This window comes from Anomalospiza imberbis, chromosome 1 (genome assembly GCF_031753505.1).
Source record: "Anomalospiza imberbis isolate Cuckoo-Finch-1a 21T00152 chromosome 1, ASM3175350v1, whole genome shotgun sequence".
Taxonomy (NCBI): Eukaryota; Metazoa; Chordata; class Aves; order Passeriformes; family Viduidae; genus Anomalospiza; species Anomalospiza imberbis.
The window spans coordinates 146,264,751-146,286,162 of record NC_089681.1 but is presented as its reverse complement, the minus strand read 5'-3'; the positions used below and the strand labels follow the sequence as shown (position 1 = coordinate 146,286,162).

The window sequence follows — 21,412 nt, the reverse complement described above, 5'->3', positions numbered from 1 at the left end:
CTCCAGCTGCCACCACCCACAGCAGCAATGCCAGCATAACATCCAGGAGGTTTTCCAGCCAGAATGGCACATTTCTATTCCCAGCACAAATCAGGGATGACCATGGGAATCAAGTGGGATGAATAGGCTACACTGACAGATAAAAGCATTTCAGGGACTCATTCTGCAGCCACAGCCCATGGCTTTGTGCAATGAGGAGCATTGGAGGAAATCAAGAAAGGGAAGCATTTTGCTAACTGTATGGTAGCAGTTATTGAGCATTCAAATGCACAAAACAAAGCAACATGGCAAATATCCTTAGGGTCCTCATCATGATGCAGAAAACAGGGGATTTTAATTCTTTCCAGTAGTAAAACATTATAGTGTCCTTTAGTGCCTTCACAGAACCCTTTGAATGGCTCTGGATGCAGGATGATTCATAATTCTGAGAAACTGAAACAAGAGAAGGAGGACAGAGACAGCATGGGAAAAGGATTGGTTTGTACAATGGGCAACAATTTCTCTGGTAACTGGGAAGAAGGCTCACAAAACATGCACAGTTCTCAATGTCTTGTCCTCCTCTGCCACACACTCCAGGTGTAGACATGAACATAAACAACTAAATTCCAGCACTGGAACCCCATCTTCTAAAGCCAACTAGCACTTGGAACACACTAGCTACGCCCACCACATTAGGCTTAAATACAGCAGCAACCACCTCACAAGCCTCTATCACATCAGTTCCAACAGTTATTCTGCCAGGAAAAAGTTAACCACAGACTGAAGGTGAATCAGTTGTACTTGCATGGTTATGGAGCTACTTGCACTGCTTAGCTCATACACTGGGAGAAAGAAGAGATCTACGTACAGTGAAACCAGAGCAACTGCTTCAAACATCAGCTGTCACCACTGCTCTGCCAGCATCCTGCCTGCATGCATTCCCAAATGCAACAGTGCTTTCCAGAAGGTTGAAAAACAGTCATGAGGTCTCATGATTTTTGTCTCTACACCCTGCTGCCAGTGCAGAGCAGAGGCAGCTCCTCCACTTGGGCTGGACACGTGCTTTGACACCACCAGAATAAATTGAACTGAAGACCACACTGAGCTGAATGTGCTTTTTGCCACTAATACTGACAAAGCTAAGAGCACTTCTGCACGGGGGCTCAAAAGGACAGGCAAGTTCTTCCACAGTGTATAATAATGACTCTTCTCTCAGCTCAAACAGGAGCTCTGGAGAGCACCTGAGAGGCCCCATCACCTGATGCAGAGCCATGCAGCACCAGGATGGATGCAGAGGCACAGGCACAAGCCTGGCACAGCTCAGGAATGTGGGTCCCACCACATGTGCCCTGCTTGCCCAGTCATGCAGCCAGACCTGCCTGTGGTTATGGTGTCCTCTCCCCACATGGGACTGTCACAGGGTAGCCACAGGAAGGTCTGGCAGCCGGTGTGCTCCATTTCATCTTCCTGAACAGCTTCTGAGGAAAACAGCAGCTTAAAAATAAAAAATGAGCTTTTACACAGGCAAGTACCTTGGCTGTGCACAAAGCAGGCAAGCCCAAAATGGCATGCACATTTTCCTCTTTCCTCCCTGGATTTCTACTGATTCCAGTCAGTGTTTTATAAATACAAAAATTATAAAAAAATATAAACCAAAGGATAGAGAACAACTTGGATCAATCCAGTTCTGATATGTGGAGGCACGCTTCATTTATTGTGGATGTTTTAATCATAGAGAGAGATATATCATGTGAAACAAGCATTTTCCTCGCTAGCTACCAGTATTTAAAGTTAGCAAAACAGAAGCCACTGAACATTTATTCAGGTGAACTCATGTATGTAATGGAGTTGCCTTCAGCAACTCTCCCTCGCTCCTGGGCCTCCTGTGACTGTGCTACCTACATTTATCTTCCTCTGATGATCACAGCTGGGCAGGATTTTCAAACTTTAAACCAGAAAGCCTTGAAGCCTGCATTACACACAGTGCTAACAGCCCAAACAAAGAGGCAGGAGGTTTATTGTAATAGTGGTATTTTCCTAGCCCTTATCGAACAAAGCTTTTAATCTAATGTATTACACTTAATGAAGAGTCAGGAACTTGTACTGCAAATAACAGATCAGATATAATTGGAATTTGCTCCGCACCACTAGCCTACATATATCAATAAAAACAATAACCACATTGGATTTTGGGCTCACTTCATTTGCATTTCTTAATTTAGTGTTTAACTAATTTAACAATAGTAATGATTTAATTCAAATTACAATCTAAGGAAAATAATTTTAAAAAGCCATTAAAGATTTCATTAAGTTCCATCTAAATTAATATTAGCTTTCTTAATTTTTCAGTAAATGATTTTTTTCTCTCACCCCTGAAACAAACATGAAGTTTCCTTTGTGCAGTGAAGCTTTAGACAAACCTTGTTAGATTTATTGGTATTATTTCAAGCAATTAATTAATATACATTAGAGTTATTTAGAGGAAAAGCACAAAAAAGGCAGGAAAATGGATTAAGCTGTTTTTAAAACACTGCACTCAACTTAGGTAATTGTTCTTTGAGCCTTTTATGTGAAGCTCTCAAGTGCATGTCATCCCTTAGATCACTTTTTTCATAATTATTTGGCATTGCTCCAAAGCATCAGATACACGTGATTATTAAAGGAGTTATTACATGCAGTTTACTTATAAACAGAGTTCCACGTTTTCAAATAGCTATGCCAGCAATTTCTTATTCTGGTGTGTCATACTTAAAAACAATGGTTTCAGATGTTCAGCCACATTTCAGTGGGTACCAAGCCTTTGTGTTCACAAAATTAAGTGCCCCATACGAGCTTTGTATCACTTTCTCTGCTGTAAAACTGTTCATTTGCGGGTAACCTTAAGTCATTTAATTAGAAGTGCACTTAATTTGAAAAGATTAGTCAAGCAGCTCTTCACTTGTACATTTGTATTGCTATTATAATTAGAACTACTTCAAAATAACAAAAAGTTCAGTTTTGACCAGAATAAACACAGGGGAAAAAAAAAAAAGCACCTTAAATGAAGAGAATGGATGCTTTTGAAAGTATCCTTCAAAATCCCTCAGGCTCCTTGATCAGTGACCACCTTCATTCTGAACTACTCAAAGGGCTGCTGCCACACAGGATAAAATATGCAGCATTTCTGTATGCTTTAAGCTTCCCACCAAGAAAATTGCTATATGCAGGTAAATTCTGACATGTACCCTCCTCAGTAACAGATGTTGGCAATGGAGAGGGAAGGAGCTGAGTGACCACTCCTGGAAACACAAAGAAGGCAACCAGGGATGTGCTGCAATGGAGTCCCCAGCACGTGGATACCTCCAGGGTACAAAGCCCTCTACCAACAAAGCCCATATTTGAAATGCAACAAAAGTGATACTAAGCTGCTGAAAATAAGAACACCCTGAGGGAAGATGCTAAATGATGGAGTACCTTGGCAAGATAGACAAGCACACCAAAACTTTGGCTACCAACTTTAGAAACTGAACATGTTCACAAGTCACTTCATTTGTTAGTGTTGCTGCAAAAGGGGAAATGGAAAAAGTTTACATTTGAGAAAGATGGAGCTGATTTCTACAACCAGGAGCTAATTGAGCTTTCATCCACCAGTACTTCTGAAAATGTCTAATAAGTATGCATTTCAAAAGAATCCATGGAAATAGGCACAACCAGAGGTGAAGAATGGAGGTGATAAGCCACAGTTTAGGAACATTTCAGATAAATACTGACAAGTGAAATTATCTGCAGTAGAGGTATCCTCTAAAGAACTAATTCACTTTGAGACACTATGAAAAATAAAACCATTACAAACCTACCCTTTGCTTGTATGTATATTCATACTTTTTTAATTTCAAATTTCCAGCTTTCAGAGCTTTCTTGACATTTCTTATTAATCTTCAGATATTGTCAAATGGGACACAAATACTTAAAAGCCAACAGAAGTGGTAGAGAAGTGGCTGTTTTTAAACTCACTATCCACTTGTGTAGTAATTGATGTACAATGCTCAGCAGGTGCTCCTGAGTTTAGTTTTACTTTGTCTGACACTGTACAATCACTAACTGCAGTCAGAAAAATAATTTTGGATTCAATCAAACTTGCTTTGTGTTCTTTCATCCATTCTTTGGATTTTCCAGCTAGGAAAGTTATAGCACTGAAAAGCTGAAAGTCACTGCAAGACACTGTCAAGTCCAGCCTTTTGAACATCAAAGGGAAAAGTTCTATCACTGTCCAGAAGCTGGGATCTTAATTCTGTGGATGCTCTAATCTCACTCTTCCACACACCCAATTTTCTTCCTTGGGTTGGGTATTGTAAAATGCAGGCAAACCCAATGGGAAGAAATAACGATGTCCGACTCCAGTTCAGAAGGCTGAATGATTTCTTTATTATAACTATGCTATAATAAATTAATATACTATGTAAAGGAAGACACTAAAACCACAAACCTACTTTTCTAACTACCAAAGCTAACTACTAACAACTTGCGACCCTCTCTCCAGAGTCCAGCCACAGGTGGGTTGGATTTGCCATTAGGCTCAAACAATCCTCACCAGAGTCCAATCAAGCAATCACCCCAGGTAAACAATTCTCCAAACACATTCCACATGGGAAAAACAAGGAGCAGAAATTGAAATTGTTTTCTCTTTCTTCTCTCTGTGCACCTCTATGAAAAATCCTGAGAGAGAGAAGTGTGCTTACCACAGGTTGGCCCCGTCACTGATCCCAAATTCCAGCCTCCAAGTGCAAAGGTAACACATTTCTGTTCTTACCTCAGAGAGAGAACTGGAGAAGTACACACTGCATTTGAAGGTTGTTTTCCATTATATTTCCACCTTTTACACTTGGACTAAACTGAGGTTGTGAAAGCCTTGAGGCTGAGACCTGTCATTTTACATGCCCCACACACATCCGTGCTAGTGCACAAGTTAGACACACCACATACAGGTTAAATAACATTACAGTTTAAAGAATGCCCTTCATGTGTGTTCTTGGAAACCACAGGCCAGAAATAAGAAAAATAAAGTTGCCCAAATGAATTCCTCATGTCTGAAGAGAATTGAAGTTATGCAAATAGAAAGCAAAATAACTCTTGTCCACAATTGTGTGAACTTTACTTGGGTCTTACTTAAACAAGAAACGTGGGAGGTGGTTGGCTATTTTTTTCTTGAGATAATCTGGGTAAGCACTGAGTAGCTGTCCTCTGGAAATCAAAGTCTGGATAGAAACAAAGCTTTAGATATCCAAAATTGTTTTTGAAATGTAGGCAGTAATCTCTTTTTAAATAAGGCAAAATTGCCTTGCCTAATTTCATGCAGCAATCACAGCTAAAAGTCACTGCATGTGCAGGCAAATAGAGGAAGCAAGGAAGGAATGGCTTGCCTAGTAGGAACCCCTGTTAACACAGAAAACCTCAAGCGTGGCTTGGTGCAGCTGAAAGCATTGAGACATTCAATGCTCAGGAGTGATGCATAACCTGAGATGTGTAAAAAGCTGAATAACCTTAAGCCAGGGGAAAAAAAGGAAAAACAGCTGGAAGGACTAGGAAAGTCTTGGGAGAGCTCATTAGAGTTCACTAACAGGACTGTCACATTTGAACAACAAAAATGAAAATACAGGAACACCAGGAGAAATATTTTAAAGTAATAAGTATGTTACCATACTTACTACCTTACTTTCACCAAGTGTCAGCTAAGGTAAATGTAGTATTTTACAATATGAATGGTTGTGAAAACAGAGCTTCATTTACAGTGACACCAGAAGCTGCTATGGGTATAAATTATTACTACACAGCAATGTTATATAGCTGTGAATCAGATTAACTTCTTTTTCTTACAGATTCCCATGTGTCTGAGGTGGAATGGACAAGTCTCATCTTTTAAACTCACTCTGCTGTAACATAAATGATCTCTTTAGACCAGTACACCTGGTTTTAGGGCTGGGGGGGAAAAAATCTTGTTCTTAAAACTGCCGGTGCTAAAGAATTCACTACACCACTGTCAATTGCTGCAGTTTGATTTCAGTTTCTGTTAAAAATCTCCACCTTCCTTGTCATTTGAGGTTTGCTTGCTTTCAGCTTCCAGTTATTGAACCATAATGTTTCTGTCTGTAAGGCCCAAGAGTCCCATACTATCAAGTTTCCTTTCCCCAAGAAGGTAGTTATAGACTGCAGTCATGTCATTCCCTTGCTAATCTAATTGGATTTAAAACTGTAGATCAGTCTCAAAAAACAAGCAATAAAAGGAGATTTAGTAGATAACCCAACTGATCTCCAGGTCCCCAGCTTCCAGAGATCCACAAAGCTCTAACAAACCCAGCAAACTGACAGCTTGACTATTTTTCTGAGTACTGCCTGAACAGTACATCCACTGACAGAGCCATAAACAATCTCTCCTAACATCAGGGCACAGGAATTGAACCATTTACATACTTGGTCTTTTGCTGACCAAACATTAAAAGCAATTGTTCAAAGAATGACAACATTTTATCATTGTGTCAGAAAAGAAAGACAGATAGTACCCTTCCCAATCTTTTTATTAACTCTTCAGATTTTCTGCTTTCATTGTGTTTCCTGTATATGTATGACAACAATAAAGCAAAATAAAAGCAAGACAATAGCCTCTGCATGAAACATTTTAGAGCACGTAAGCAGCTTCCTTATAGCACATGAGGTCATTTCCTTCAGAGACATTTTATCTAACCCTTTAAAAAATTAGTTAAACTAATACTTTACTCTCCTGAGCCAAGTAATAATAAAAAGCCTTTTTTTTTTTTTGTGAAAGACTTGGTCAGGGAATTGGTAGTGAGCTAACCAACCTTTCCAGACCACTGGCTTAAAACCAAGCCTTGCTTGAGCATGCCTTGAAGGCTTAGCTACATGATAAAAGTCTGATGCTCTGTGAAAAATAAAAGTGGATAGAGTCAAGTTCTTGGCAAGCTATTGCCCATCTCACATGGGCACTCTTATCAGGCAGAAGTTTTGTCAGAAAATACAAATATCCTCTGCAGCAGAATGACTGGCTTATCTGGGAGGAAGATCCTGCCTCTGATGAATTCAAACTACTTTTTGAGCCAACACTCCTCCCTCAAAAATATAGGTTTAAGATGTAACAGCAAGGCATTTCTGTTTGTACTGCACACCAAGCAGCACACTCTGCCCCATCTCTGCTCCACGTTTCAGTCTGGCTGTTGCTGCTATTCACTATTGTTTCAAAAAGAAAACTTCAACCTGTCACTGTCCTCTAATAATTTTTAAACTGTTTTCACAAGCTTGCTGAAGCAAAAGGCCCCTAACAAAGCCAGCACCCTCATGCTGCTGCTGAAACACCATCAGCACTCTTAGCAGCAAACAGCAAGAGACAAGCACGAAGCCAACACAACATTTTAGTATTGATTTCTCCAAGAAATTTAAATCCCGCAGGGCATAAACATCAATTTAATCTGTATGCAACTACAAAATGGCCTCACTCCCAGTGTTCTTTATTTCAGCCAAAAACACTGCTACAACTGGAGTAAACACACACTCAGCAGAGCAGGCAAAGGCTGACAGAACAAGTATCCCCACATTCCCAATAATTCACAACACGTTTGGAGAGCAAGTCACAAATGCCACACAGGCAAGGACAACCACAAGAAGGAAAATCTATCTCACAGCCAGACACAAAGGCATCCCTGAAGCATCCCAAGGATCAGTGGCATCCCACCTTGCTAAGCAGGAGAGCCAATTCATCCTCCAATCCAATACTTTGTTGTGGAGTGACAGCCTCAGGTCCCACCTTTGGGTTTCTGTGCCTCCACGTGACAACAGGAACAATGAAACACAACTGCTCTATGTTGTACTGATAGTTTGGAACAAGGCAAGTGGTGGAGTCACTGTCCCTGGAAGTGGACAGGCATTTCATGAGATGTCTTAGTGGGCATGGTGGTGTTAGGTCAAATGTGGGATGTGATGATCTTGGAGGTCTTTTCCAAGTTTATGATTGCTTGATTCTATTTTCTGAGCATCCCTGACTCCATCAGACTGCCTTCCCTGCAGGAAAAAAGCCACACGTTACTTCTACCTCCAGCCTGCTGAGAAGAGCATCAGAAGAAAACACTACCTGAAGAAAAAGAAAACTTGCTACCTTGGAGTTTACCCTCATGTAATCTTAAACTGAGTTCTTCAGAAATGTAAGTCCCCCCCTCTAATCCCTGAGAAATCAGGCCCAGCATGCTCTGACATTCCTCTTTTTTCTTCTTAGCACTTCAGGACTGCTATTTGGTCTCAAGAATGCACCCCATTGAAAAAGATCATTCTTACAGCAGTGCAAAGCCCCAGGCATGTCAGTGTCACCCCAGCCAGCACTTAAGCACCAGTACAGTCTCTAGAATTCAAGGCACCAACATTATTTGTGAGTGATGGATTTATGTAGGTAAGAAACTATAAATTACACAACAATCACAGACACAGGGGTTTATGGACAAAGCCTGCACTCATATAAAGTGGCACCTTCTATCCACCTGCCCCTGCTGAGGACAGCGAGGTGGCAGAATCAGATTCCTAAAGGTATAAAGGTGACAGAGCAGCACATTGGGCAACTGGAGTATTATGGACTCACTAATAGGCACAAAAGACAGAAAGCCCTGTCCAAATTTAACAGCTTCAACACAGACCCCACCCCTGATAATCAGCCTTCCTACATGGCAGGATTTATTAATTGCTGCTGCAGTCCCACAAAAGCTTGCTTTACACAACTCTAGCACACACCTGACCCAACGTGCATTGACTCGGGGCTCAGATTACCATTGTCATGAAGGTTCCTGCACTCAAGAGCAGAATGTAATTTAAATATTGACTACATGGGTGATCAACACATAGCCCTTACCTGTGTGCTATTTTCCTTCAGCATATGTAACAAACATCATGGCATATTTACTTCACCTCTCAGTAAAGTGGAGGAGGGATTTTGCTCCCAAAATTAATCTTTTTTTGGGTCTGCACTAGGACAGCATCACTAGGTCCAAGCAAGGACCATGGCAATATGGTCTGCAGTCAGTGTCAATTTTAGGATGAACTTTAGGATTGCTTAGTCAGGAACAGAAGCAACTCTGAAGTGATGATCAAGATTATTAAAGTATATACTGGCAGATCAGTCTGTACCACTGACAGCTTTACAGCTGCTGTGATCACCTCTGTCACTGAGCTGCAGACACTGTCATTGCTCCACTAAGTTACCATGGTTTTGACTTCAGAGAGTCCCCTAACGAGGCAGCAAGAATGGCTGTAAGTCCAGCTTCTGAACTGCAGTTGTGAGCTTGGCTTTCCAAGGGGGGTGGCTGCAAGCAGTAAAAGGAAGTGAAAAAAAATAGGTTTTTATGATAGAATCAAAATTCAAGAAAATAAAGGCAGAACAGCAAGCCCTCTCCTTATCTTCATGAATCTCTGAATGGGAGGATGTAAACAACAGGCACAGACCAAACTTCACTTGTTTGTTTCTAGATTCAACACTCAGTCCACCCCTTAAGCACATAAGCAAAACAGGATACAGGGTGTTACTGAATGATTTCCTCTGAAACCTGATTGAGAAAGATTAGAGCAATTAGAACAGAGTGACACACACTTTGAAAGCCCTTAAATCACAATTAACATAAGCTTTAACCTTTCTCCTAAGGATCAGCTAGTGACTGTGTGCCATTTTCAGAACAAGGCTGACACGTCCCAGCCTTGGAGACAAAATTCATGAGACAGAATCCCCTGCCCTCTACTGGCACCAAAGCCACACTGAAATCTGAGCTCATGTCACAGGCAGCACAAACAGCACCCGAGAAGCTGCTTTAAGGGGTATTTTAAACTATTATTTGTATTTATATCAGATCTGTAATGTGCTGGACACATCCAGCTGGGAACAAAAGCCCACATACACAAAGCTCTTTCAGCATCATTGCGCTCCTTCCCACAGCACAAGCTAGACTGAGGGTTCAAAACACTGCTCCTTGCAAGATAATATATTCATTAACTGGAAGCTAATTCTAAGGGATTATCTAATGTTTGTCATGTTCACAGTGCATAACCAAGAACTCTATATGGCAGGTTTTTATTTGTTTGTTTTTACAAAATTCTCTCACGTATGCTGTTGCTTTTCTGATTACAGCCATCCAAACTGCATTTGGCCCAAGAACAGAGAGGCAGGTTCATAGCTGCCAAAATCATTTTCCAGCACCTTGGTGCCAGAGCTAGGGAAATTCTTAGCCAGGTTTCTGACTCATATGCACCACTGTGACAGCACCACACGAACCTCAGGGCACCCCAGCAAGGCATTTGTTGTGACTGACCATGTCACATCCATTTCTCACACATTGATTTAATGGGTGCCATCATAGAACCTTCCAGATCCAGATCTTGGGAGAGAAAAAAAAAAAAAAAAAAGAAAAAGGAAAAAAAGCCAAGATTTACCCTGCTGTGATTATATTCCTGAATGTAAATCAGCTTGATTCCTGGAAATATCAAAGTAAATCCCCCATGTAGGCAAGGCTAAGAGGAATTGAATAAACACAAGGGTCCCAACTGCATATTTAATCCAAAAAATAAATAAGCTTTTAAATCACATTAAAAGGAAGAGGAAAAAATAAAAGCAGCCTGAAAACCAGCAGCTATTAAACAAGAGAAAGTCTGGCAATGCTGGAGTAATTCCCACAATGCTCATCCATACCCTGAACACATTGAGAACACACCCTGTTTTCAGAGCTGTCACACACAAATGCAGATGTGAGCCTGCCATCACGACACAAACAGAGTATGACATTTAAATAATACCACTAAGGAGAAGTGGGAGATGCACACAGCCCACACTATGTACAGCAGCTCTTTTTTAAAGCAACTCATTTGTTAAGTTACCAAATAGCTAAAAGGCCCTAGGGATGCAGCACAACAACAGTATCTAATATTCCAAAGAATCCACAGGAACATAATACAACATAATACCGGTCTCCTCTTTGTTGTAGGCATCTACAGCATTAAAAAAAAAAAATACTCATGAAGAATTCTTCAAACTTATTAAGTCACATCCTAAAACTATTTGGATTTTTAGCTGTCCTACTCAGCCTAAATATATTTACAGATAATTTATCCCCATTTGTTCCTGTGTCAGGGTTGTCTGATATCTCAAATAGTTCTTCTCACACTCTGGTGCTTGTCTAACCCCTGACATTTACAGACTGCAAAAGTGCCCTCAGCCATGAGCTTTCTAGGCTATATAAGCCAAGATTTTGGTGCGGCAGAATCCAAGAATGAAGGATAAACAGGTATTTTAAACACAGTCTATTTGAAACTCCACCTATCTCCATAAATAACCTCCACAAATAAATACAGTTTCAACTATATAAGAAAATATATAACACAGAAACCTTTACAGCGTAAATTTATGAGGTGGTGTTGTCAAGCCTTATGATTTGTTCCAGTACTTCTGCATTTTCTCAACTTTCAGCTCCTGGAGTTCTCTCTTAAAAATAAACAAAAATATTCTGTCCTTCATGATTATTGATAAAAGCCTGGGGGCAGGAGTCAAGCAATGACTTGTAAAGAAGGAGGTCAAGATGTAAATAAAAATATTATTTTTAAAAATAAAATATTTATTAAAAATCCTCCAGATGAGTTAATTCAGCATGTTTAAGATACCACTGGCTGATACACTGACAGAAAACGTCAATAAAAATCTTACAGGCTTGCCTGTGTTATTTTGTAAAATTGTACACATAGTAATGATCTGAACCCACTTCTCTAGGTAAAATACTGGCTGACTTTGCTGTTCCAATGTGCTAAAAACTATTCGTAGCATCAATTCTAGGAAGCCAGAGCTCTGGCTTTCTAAGTCACAAGACAGAGTAAGGGCTTCTGCCTTATTAACAGAAAACAGAGGTAAAGAAGCGTGTGACCAGCTTATGGCAGATCCAAGAACAGAACATAGATTTCAGATTTTCTGAGTTACAGTCTTGTGCTTCAGGCAGAAGGCTGGTCTTCTTTTCACTTAACAACCAATGGCCGAATTCTTATTAAAAATGGACAATGCAGCTCAAACAATGAAACAAAGAATACTTGAAAAATCAGTCTTCTTAAAGCTAAACCTCCTTGGTCCTTCTAATGCTAGCATCTACAGAAACTTGCACCCAACACAGCATCAATAGTTTTTCCAAGAGATCGGATTCAGAATTCACACCAGTTTCTGTATCCATCAGGCAGGACAGGGATCACAGCACTGACATTACTGCCTTTGACCTCCAGTGCCATTAGTTCTCATCATACTTACAGACTTTATATCCCAGCTTTTCAGCATGAATCCTCTTGGCCATGAACTGCCCTTCAATCAATGCTCGTATTTCTACTTCCTTTGGAAACTGTGAAACCTGTACCAAAGAGGGAATGAATTAACAACACCTCACCCAGCACACAGTGCCAAGCTGCAGAGAGGCTAAAAACACAAGACAGGTTTATAGTGGATTTTCTTTGCCTTCATGCTGAAATCTGCTCTCCTCTAGGCCCAGTTCTTCACTCATACACACAAGATGGACCTAAAGACTCATGACAGAGAACATAAGCCATATCCTCAATGCTGTTGGCAAATACATCAAATGTGAAGTTGATGCACAATGGGAAGGAGTTTGGGACAAGCTGTAAAATTGTTCCTAAGCACTTCCCATCACCAAGAGCTGCTTAGGAATCAATATCTCAAAAATATAAAGTTAAAGCCACTATATAAAATTCATATGAATTAAGCAATATGTCACAGAAGTCTAAATCTGTTTCTGTCTGCACAAAAGTGAAGCCATGTCATCTTTTCATTAATTTATTTAGTTTCTGTGTATAACATTTTCCTGTCCTTTCATCAATGAGGCAACAGAAGCAGGAGAATATTGAACTGCAAACAAATAGAGGGAATCCTTCACATGAAGTTGAGTTTCTGCATGCACTGCAGTAAGTGCCTACATTTGTGTAACAGCTAGAAGTGATTAAGCAGTCATTTAACAGCCAACACTTGAGAGTAGAGCTGCACTGCAGACACCAGATAGCATCAATCTCTGTTCACCTACGTGAGGTCTAATTGACTGGGAGTCATGATTGATCAAAGACATCTCCTGAGTTTCAGTACCACCCAGAAAGCCAGGCATTTCAACAAGATCCACTCCTCAAAAAAAAAAAAAAAAAAAATATATATACAAAGAACTTCCCGTAAGTTAATATCTACTTCATTCCATTTGGACTTGAGCCTGTGCTTAAATACCACTATGTGGTTTGTGGGTTACTCCAAGTCATGCAGGACAGCAAAATGAGGTCTTTAAGTTCACACATATATAGACAAAATATTACAGCCCAAAGTTTCAACACACCCTTATCTATGTGTCTAAAACTTAAAAAACAAGGACTAAGTCATGTACATGTACTAAGTTCTCAGTAAGTTTAAAGTTAATCCTGTCTCAAAGATAGTGTTGGTTTCAGTAAATCCATATTTTCCAGTAAAGAATGTATGTAATTTAAAAAATTACCATACAAGTTCTAGTTCAGACATTGCTCTGTAGATGCTCTCAAGCTACAGACCAAATACTTCCTTATGAAAGTTGTCCCAGGCACTTGCATCAATAAATGAAACCAGAAAGCAAATATTACAGACAGAAAGAAAAAATATATAGTGGCAAAGATTCAAATCCTTGACAGCACTCCTTCAAAGTTTGAAACATTAACCAGATTATTACTACCTTTTGGTTGTCTCTGTTGAATCTGTGAATCCCAACTGCTTCAGGAGTAATTTCCATCACATCAAAGTAGAAACCTGCATCAAGGAACATTAAAAAGTGTCATGTTTGCTGCCAGGCCAAAGTTGGGATCTTATTTCTGCACACAGCTAAAATGATAATAGATGTTTTCCAGGTATTTGGACAAATGAGTCACCACACGGCCTGTTTCTTTACTAAATTCACTCCACATACCTGCTTCTTAACAATATCCTGAGCCATGTGGTGGGATTCTTTGGGCTCTCCTGTGCAGAACCATGATTTGGACTACAATGATCCCAGTGGGTCCCTTCCAAAAATCAGGATATTCTATGATTCTCTCAGTTTACAAAATGTGGATCTTCACCACGCCAAACAATGTAATAAACACCAAGCCCACAAGAGAGGATACACCCACCACAATACACACATTTGCAAGTAACACAGCTAATACATAACACATACTAGAAACTGTCTGGGTATGGTCATATGCAAGGGACAAAGGAGGAAAAAAAACCACACACACAGAAAAAATGGCATGTTGGTAAGAAGAGTACAGGAATATTGGAACATTTCACACTCTGGATTAGATTTCATGACCTTATTAGAGAGCATCAGATATTTTAAGTCACGAAGCAAAGCTGCTCTCTGAATAGTTTTGATGAGATCTGAGGAAATGCTGTAATGCTTTGTAGACAAAGATTTCTTTGGGTTGGTCAGAAAAGATATTCAAGAAAGACCAGAAAAAATGAGGACAGAAAAACTGAACAGAATAGCTAAGAAGCTAAGGAGAGTTTCTGAGATTGTGACCTTGGAACAAAACTGTGCTGCCCTAGCAGACCTGTGATTACTGGCAAAATAAAACCCAAAATACTGTGCTTTAGCACACATAACCTTACTGGTTAAACATTCTGCAAAGTTACCAGTAAGCAAGTCTGTGTGCCACAGATCTGCAGGCCTTGGCAGGGGAAGAACATCCCAACATTCCAATCCTGACTCCAAACCTCTGCAGAGGCACCTCCCCACACCACAGGGACCAAGGAAAAAAAAGGGGGGCTTTTAACCAGCCATGCCTTTGCTTTGCTTCCCCCAGGCACTCAAGTTGTAGATATTACTGCATTTTTTACAGATATACCCAGAGGTTATTCTAGTACATAGTTTATTGAGGATGACTTCCATGAAACACCCATTTTATAGAGGAGCGAGATATTCAAGTGAATATACTATAACACAAACTTGAAAACTTTAAGGCACTGTCCTGGTTCAGTAACAATATTTTCATCAACTTCCAATTTCTTTAATATTGTCTAAACTGGCTGACTGGGGTTTTACAATAATTTCTTCCCATTTTCTAAAACACTAGAATTGATTTGTCTTTCCATTGAAGAGAGATTCCTGGTCATTTTAATACCCCAGAGAGACTGGATTTGACAGACAACATACCAGTTTCTAAAAATGGAAACTCTAATCACACAGTGTCAAGAGGCTCTAGCTTAAATTCACTTTGCTAAGGAATGAAGACTTCTATAGCTTAAATATCTACGTTTAAAAACTTTGCTGCCTATAATTTTTACATTAATTTTACCTATATCAATTCACGCCTGAGATGATGGTGATGATTTCATACCCTGCTCTGCAATGGGTCCATTTTAACCTTGATTAGACATGTGCTCACTTTTCAACAGCTTATTTCAGAGCTCCATATTAGGCTTGTAAAGTGTTAAACTATGGGAGAGAAAATAATGAAAAACTTCAAATCCATTAGTTTAATAGTATTTTTAAAATATTTCCATCACCAGAATTTTGTTGCATTTCATTCAACAACCATAATATGGGGGAAAATCAGGGATTAAATGATTCTGCATCACACACTAGGGAAAATGCAAGAAATCCAGGCAACCCTTGACATCATTGCTTTGTACACATGCATGAACAAGATTCTAGAGTAATGACTGAGAAAGAAATAATGTGGAGGTACTTAATTCACTTGGTTTGAGTCTTCAGAAAAAGAAATAAACTTTAATGAAAACCCCCTTCAGAAATTACTAGTTTCAAACATTCTACAGCTAAGATCTTTCTAACACCCTTCCAATGACCAAAGGAGATCCATAAATATAATTTTCTTAGTCAGTGAATATTGAAGGAAAACACTGTGATGACACTTAGGCTGTCAACAGAGCATTTCCAAGTACACATCAGAAATTTCTCTTGCTCTAGTTAACTTAATTCTTAACCTTTATGATGACCCAAGTAAAAAGGAGGTACAACACCTACTGCAGTATGTGTCTAAGCAAACCCTCCGAGTCCCAGCCCTGCTAAGGTTCATACCCAAGTTTCCACTGTTTCCAGCAACAGTTGATGACAAGGCTTTGGAGAATTCATCCCAGGAGCCTGAAGCACAGTCATCTCTGATCCTCTCCCTCATCAGAGAGCCATTCTTAAAACTGAAACACACAAACACATCATACGCATTTTCCAAAGCAATAAGCTCTAGATTTTTAAAGCATTTTGTTCCTTTACTTGATATTGTTGTTTATTTTATCAGCCGAGTTAAAGCTGGGCAAGTTAAAAGATGTAAACACTTCATTATGGAAAGAGGGAGAGAAGGAAGAGCAAGATAAGAGAAAACAAGATTTACAGGAGGTGCTGGGGAGCACAGTGCAGAGTGTACATTTCTCCAGCGAGTCAGGTTAGATCCATGGCAGGCCATGCCAAACCCAGGCTAGCTCTGCACAGCTGAGACATCTCCTCAGAGAAGTGCCCTGCCACCACTCACTCCGAGATGACTCTGCAAGGAGCAGCAGGAGTGGCCCCACATTGCATTTATGATTTCAGGAACCTGGTACCTGTATGGAACCAGCTTGGGTCCAGCAAGAATTATGATGAGGTCTAGCTCTGTGCTAGGATCTGTGCTTTCACCACAGCCAGTTAACAAGCCATGCAGTAAAATATGCATCTCTTCATTTTTTATGGTCTTTGCACACTTCATGCTCTCACCTTCTTTGTGACTATCACACTTCTGCAAAATACTGCAGCACTGGACTCGTATCCAGGGGAAAGCAGTTTGAACACTCCAGCACAGTTATCAGAGCAGCTCAGCAGAAGAGGCACAGAAATCTCAAAAATGAGGGCAAGGAAATCATTGAACTTGCTCAGTAGCACCAGCTGAAGCTATTGGAGTTTTCTATACAAATACCCTGTCTGGTAGCTCAGGCATTCATTTTCTACTGAGAGTCCCCTATTAACTCTAATATTCTAGAAATAAAGAGGCCTTGGTGCCAAAGGGGCAGGGTCAGCTCAGAAATGACTACACAGAAGGAGCAGGAAGGATTAACTCAGCACTGCCAAGGCCACCACCAAACTGAATGTTAAGCTGCAGTGAAAGAACAGCAGTGCAACATTAATTCAGAAAAATGCCTCAGTATCTGCTTTCCTATTATGAACAGGTTGTTTATATAGCTGTTTTACACAGCAAAAGTAAAGAAAACATTGGGTAGAAGAAAAACTCAAATGTAAATTAAAAACAAAGCCAACAAAAACAACCGCATAAAAGAAAAAAAAAACCTGCTGGGAAATCACAAATCAAAACTCGGTAACTTGCAATTGACATTGTGATTTTGAACCCAACTTCATGAACACTGTTTCCACTGTCATCTACAACTTTGCAGGTGGGATTCAACACTACAGCTTCAGGGCACTCTTGAGCTTTGCTGAAGTTCTGAGTTTCAAGCATCTACAATCCAGGGCATTTAGACACAAAATTTATCTGCATATTACTTGCAAATACTCGCCAAAACACTATGACCTGGATTGGAAGTTTTAATCCAAAATACAGTGGTTCAGTGAGGGCAAACACAGCTCCAGTCCATCTCCTTGGCTGGCAAGGGGCCACACAACTCCCAAATCACAACAGCCAAAAGCTACCATGAGGCAAGATCTTGAGATCTCAATATTTTCTTCAAGCACAGCCCTAATACATCCCTGAACAGCACTGATTATGCTCCTCTCAGGAAAGGGAATCTTCACCTACTCCATTATGACCCTGCTGGAACACTAGAGGAGCACAGAAGTTACACAGCCTGGTCAGGCTTCACTCATTTCACATTCTATCTCAGCAGATTTGTTATTCCTGCACATTAAATGAATTACCTGAGATACACAGAGAACTGGCTCTATCCACTCACTGAAATAATTCCAGCTTTTTATTGCCAAGAGAGTTTATCCTCCACAACTCTGCAGTTTCAGTTCCTCAGATTAAACAATAAGAATGCTATAACGTTGATGGAAATGTTTCAGCAGTAGATTGCCATATACCGTAGAGAATGCTGAATGTTCTATTCATTATCATTTCACAAACGAAATAAAAAGCGCTAGCACAGAGAAAGAAATATATGTTATCGATCCCAGATGTAAAAAAAAATAAATGCTATTACCATAAAAGTGCCATATATGTTTGAGAATCAACAGGATTGCAGAGAATATGACCTTCTAAGGCAGGAGTTGGCTCTTGGATCCACAGGAACAATGTGTCACTTGTGCCAAGGCTAATCTGGAGGGGAAAAAAAATAATTGAAGCCTTATCATAATGTGCATGGAAAGCAATACAGAAATTAAATTAAAACCATTTGTTATTGCCACTAATTGTTTTTAAATTACACATTAAGTCAATTGGATTCGTGTTGAAGCTAGCTCTGACTTAGGCTATCATGCCAGTGAAATACATACTAGATGGGGACTTAGGTTTTAATGTCTGGAGTGTTAGTTAAAAATAGTCACAAGAGTTTACTTGAAATCTTTCAGGCAGCTTACAGATTGATAGAAATAGAACAAGCATAAATCCAATAAGCAGCAAATCAACACTAGCACGTATATTTAACTGGCAACCTACAGCTATTTACATTTCAAGTATTTCAAGCATCCAAGGACACATTTTCAGGAGAGTGTTTTGACTTACTGCAATGTCTCCTTCTTGAAGTCTCATCCCTGCCAGTGATGCTGAAAGCAAAAAGAATACCAGGTACAGGTAGTTCTTGGACTCAATTACAACCTGTTACCTGAAACATCATAGCACATTGCAAACACCATCTCAAAGTACAATATAAATGGCAAATAGCTCCTGGTGACCTTGGGCTATCCACCATAAAATATGGGCAAAACTTTTGGGTGAGGGTGTGATTTTTTTAATAAACTCAAAATGCTCAAGACAAAAGACTACAGAACAGCATGATTTTTCTAATGGTTTATGCATCCAGGTGTTCTATACAGTGGACCCTTGATTAACAACACACTTTAGAGGAGGAACATTCCTACTTCCATCACATTATTCACATATTTATTGGACTAAGTTGAATTTGGGTCTGTAGAAGAAAAATTGGACTTTTGGGAAATGCAGAGATTCAAACCTGCATAAGCTACTGTAATATATGTAGTTTTATTTACACTGAAACAATCTCCAGGATTCAAAAAAACTGACCCTGAATTAACACCTTCCCTTGTACTGAGATCTATCAGTCTGACAAAAGGACAGCTCTAATTCTTAAAGAAAGCCAACAAGGTCCATCTCCACCTTTTTGCTTGAAAAGATACACAAGCATTTTTAAAATTCATATTCTCTAAGCTAAAAATGTCAGCAGTTCATAGTAGGGATAGTTTCTCATAACAAAAACTGAAGTTATCAAGAGGCAAATGAATTCACCTCTGATCACTTGGCAAAAGAGAATAATTTGTCATACACAGCCTGTCTGTGATATCTCTATCTCAAAAGAATCAGTGATGGAAGGGTGCTGGAAAGAGGAATTAATGCTGATAAAAACAATATTCTTTCATTTTATAGGCAGCATCTGAGAACCAGTGAGATAGATTTAGAATTTCAGTACATACATAATCATATCCACTGAATCATGCACAGTTAATCATCTCACCTGGATTGTCTCCTGTAAATGCTACTATTTTACAGTCTGGGCTAAACCCATAACGTTGACTATAATATGGAGAAATGGGCCCCTAAGGACAGAAAGAAAGAGGAAAAAAAGCTCAAAAAAATGGAATGCAATCTTGCAATATATGACAATGTATTGTAACACGGAACTGAAAAACCCTAGAGCAGCTACAAGAATAATTTCCGAACATTTAAGGTATAAATGAATATTTTAAAAAATTTTAATGCACTTATTTCATTGTAGTTGTTGAGAACCTCACAGGAATACCCTCAGATTAGATTTGAAAGCAGGCTAGTAAATAGGAGCATTTTAGCTTTGGGTCTTTCTTCAGTTATTCACATCAAGTACCATAAACACATCTATCTGTGTTGCACATATACATGAATATTAATAGCTAGAAATTAGAAATTCAATGCAAACATAAGAGGAAACACAACATTAATATACATCACAGCATCAAATGCTGGAATACAACTCCTATTATTTTAGAGGTCAAGAACCATATTCTTTTAAGCCACATTTGATAGCCATTGAGAAAAAACAGAAGAAAACTATCCATAAAAAAACACAAGAAGATCTATAAGGATTTTTTTTTAATATGTTCCTCTCCATTACAGATCAGCAGTGAACTCAGAGGGCTCAGGTGACGGGGATCTCCACTGCCCCACATGTGCACAGCTAAAGAATAGCTGGTTTTGTGCTGGGTTGTAAGATTAACTCATTTACTCAGGAGATGTGAGGCTTGATTTGATCTCACCATTATGCTATGTGAACTGAGGAGCTTTAAATATCCTAAATTATTCACAAAGATTACCTCATTAACTCTACAAACAGCTTAAAACAGGATCTCTGTCAAGAAATGCAAATGTTGGGTTCTGTTTCTACAGCAAAAAACACCCATGCACAGCTCTGCAGTGACCAGGTGCTCTGGGGCATGGGAAGGGACCCCAAAAATGCTTATCATTGGAGTACCTACCCAAAAGTCTCTCACACAGCCCAGGGCATGCAAGAACCCAAGGAGACCAAAGCTACGATGGGTGCCAGTTTCCAAAGATGCCTGCACTTGCTTTGAAAAACACCTTCACAACACAGCTGGAAATATTGCACCAGCAGCACTGCACACACAAACACACTCCAAGTGCCATTAGCACAACTCCCAGCAAAGCTCCACTTGCTGCTTACAACTCTTCTGGCCTGGGACATACCAGGACTGAGTGGGATGGTACAGGGCATCCTAGTCTCTCCTCTAATCCAGGGGCACAAGCATCAAGGCAGGGCTTTGACCATGTCTTTTCCCAAATCTGCAGCAAGTTCATACCAGAACCTACAAGACAGATCAAAAGAGGAAGTGCACAGGATTAAGCAAAGACCAGAAAATTCCAACAACAGAAAATTTACAGATGTATGTTTTCCATTTAAGGAGAATGGTTTCAGCCCCTCTGAGAATAAAGGATACTGATAATTCAGCCTCTGGAGAGCTTTCACCTGCAAAAGTAGCAGAAAATGCTTCTCTGATGTACAATGCACTAGGCAATTCAATCATTCACAAATTATGAGGAATGACAAGAATATCAGTGCCTCCCCCCCAAATCTTCCACCTTAGATAAGGACTTCACACAAGTAAAAATGATGGAGCAATGTCCCTTGAAGATGTGTTGTGCTCAGCAGAGACCTAAAAGTGAAGAAATTCCCCCTCGGTAGGATGGCTTTACATTACTCCTACCTTTGAGCAGAGTA

General features: G+C 39.7%; 1 protein-coding gene across 1 annotated transcript in view; it reads right to left on the bottom strand.

The window, feature by feature from the left end:
* XYLB (xylulokinase) overlaps window positions 1-21,412 on the bottom strand; it is an 82,664-nt gene that overhangs the window by 43,984 nt on the left and 17,268 nt on the right. The window contains 7 exon segments of the mRNA XM_068175188.1: window positions 12,278-12,374; window positions 13,722-13,795; window positions 16,065-16,180; window positions 18,170-18,285; window positions 18,691-18,731; window positions 19,658-19,739; window positions 20,881-20,999. Of these exon segments, the coding sequence (XP_068031289.1) occupies window positions 12,278-12,374; window positions 13,722-13,795; window positions 16,065-16,180; window positions 18,170-18,285; window positions 18,691-18,731; window positions 19,658-19,739; window positions 20,881-20,999 (645 nt within the window).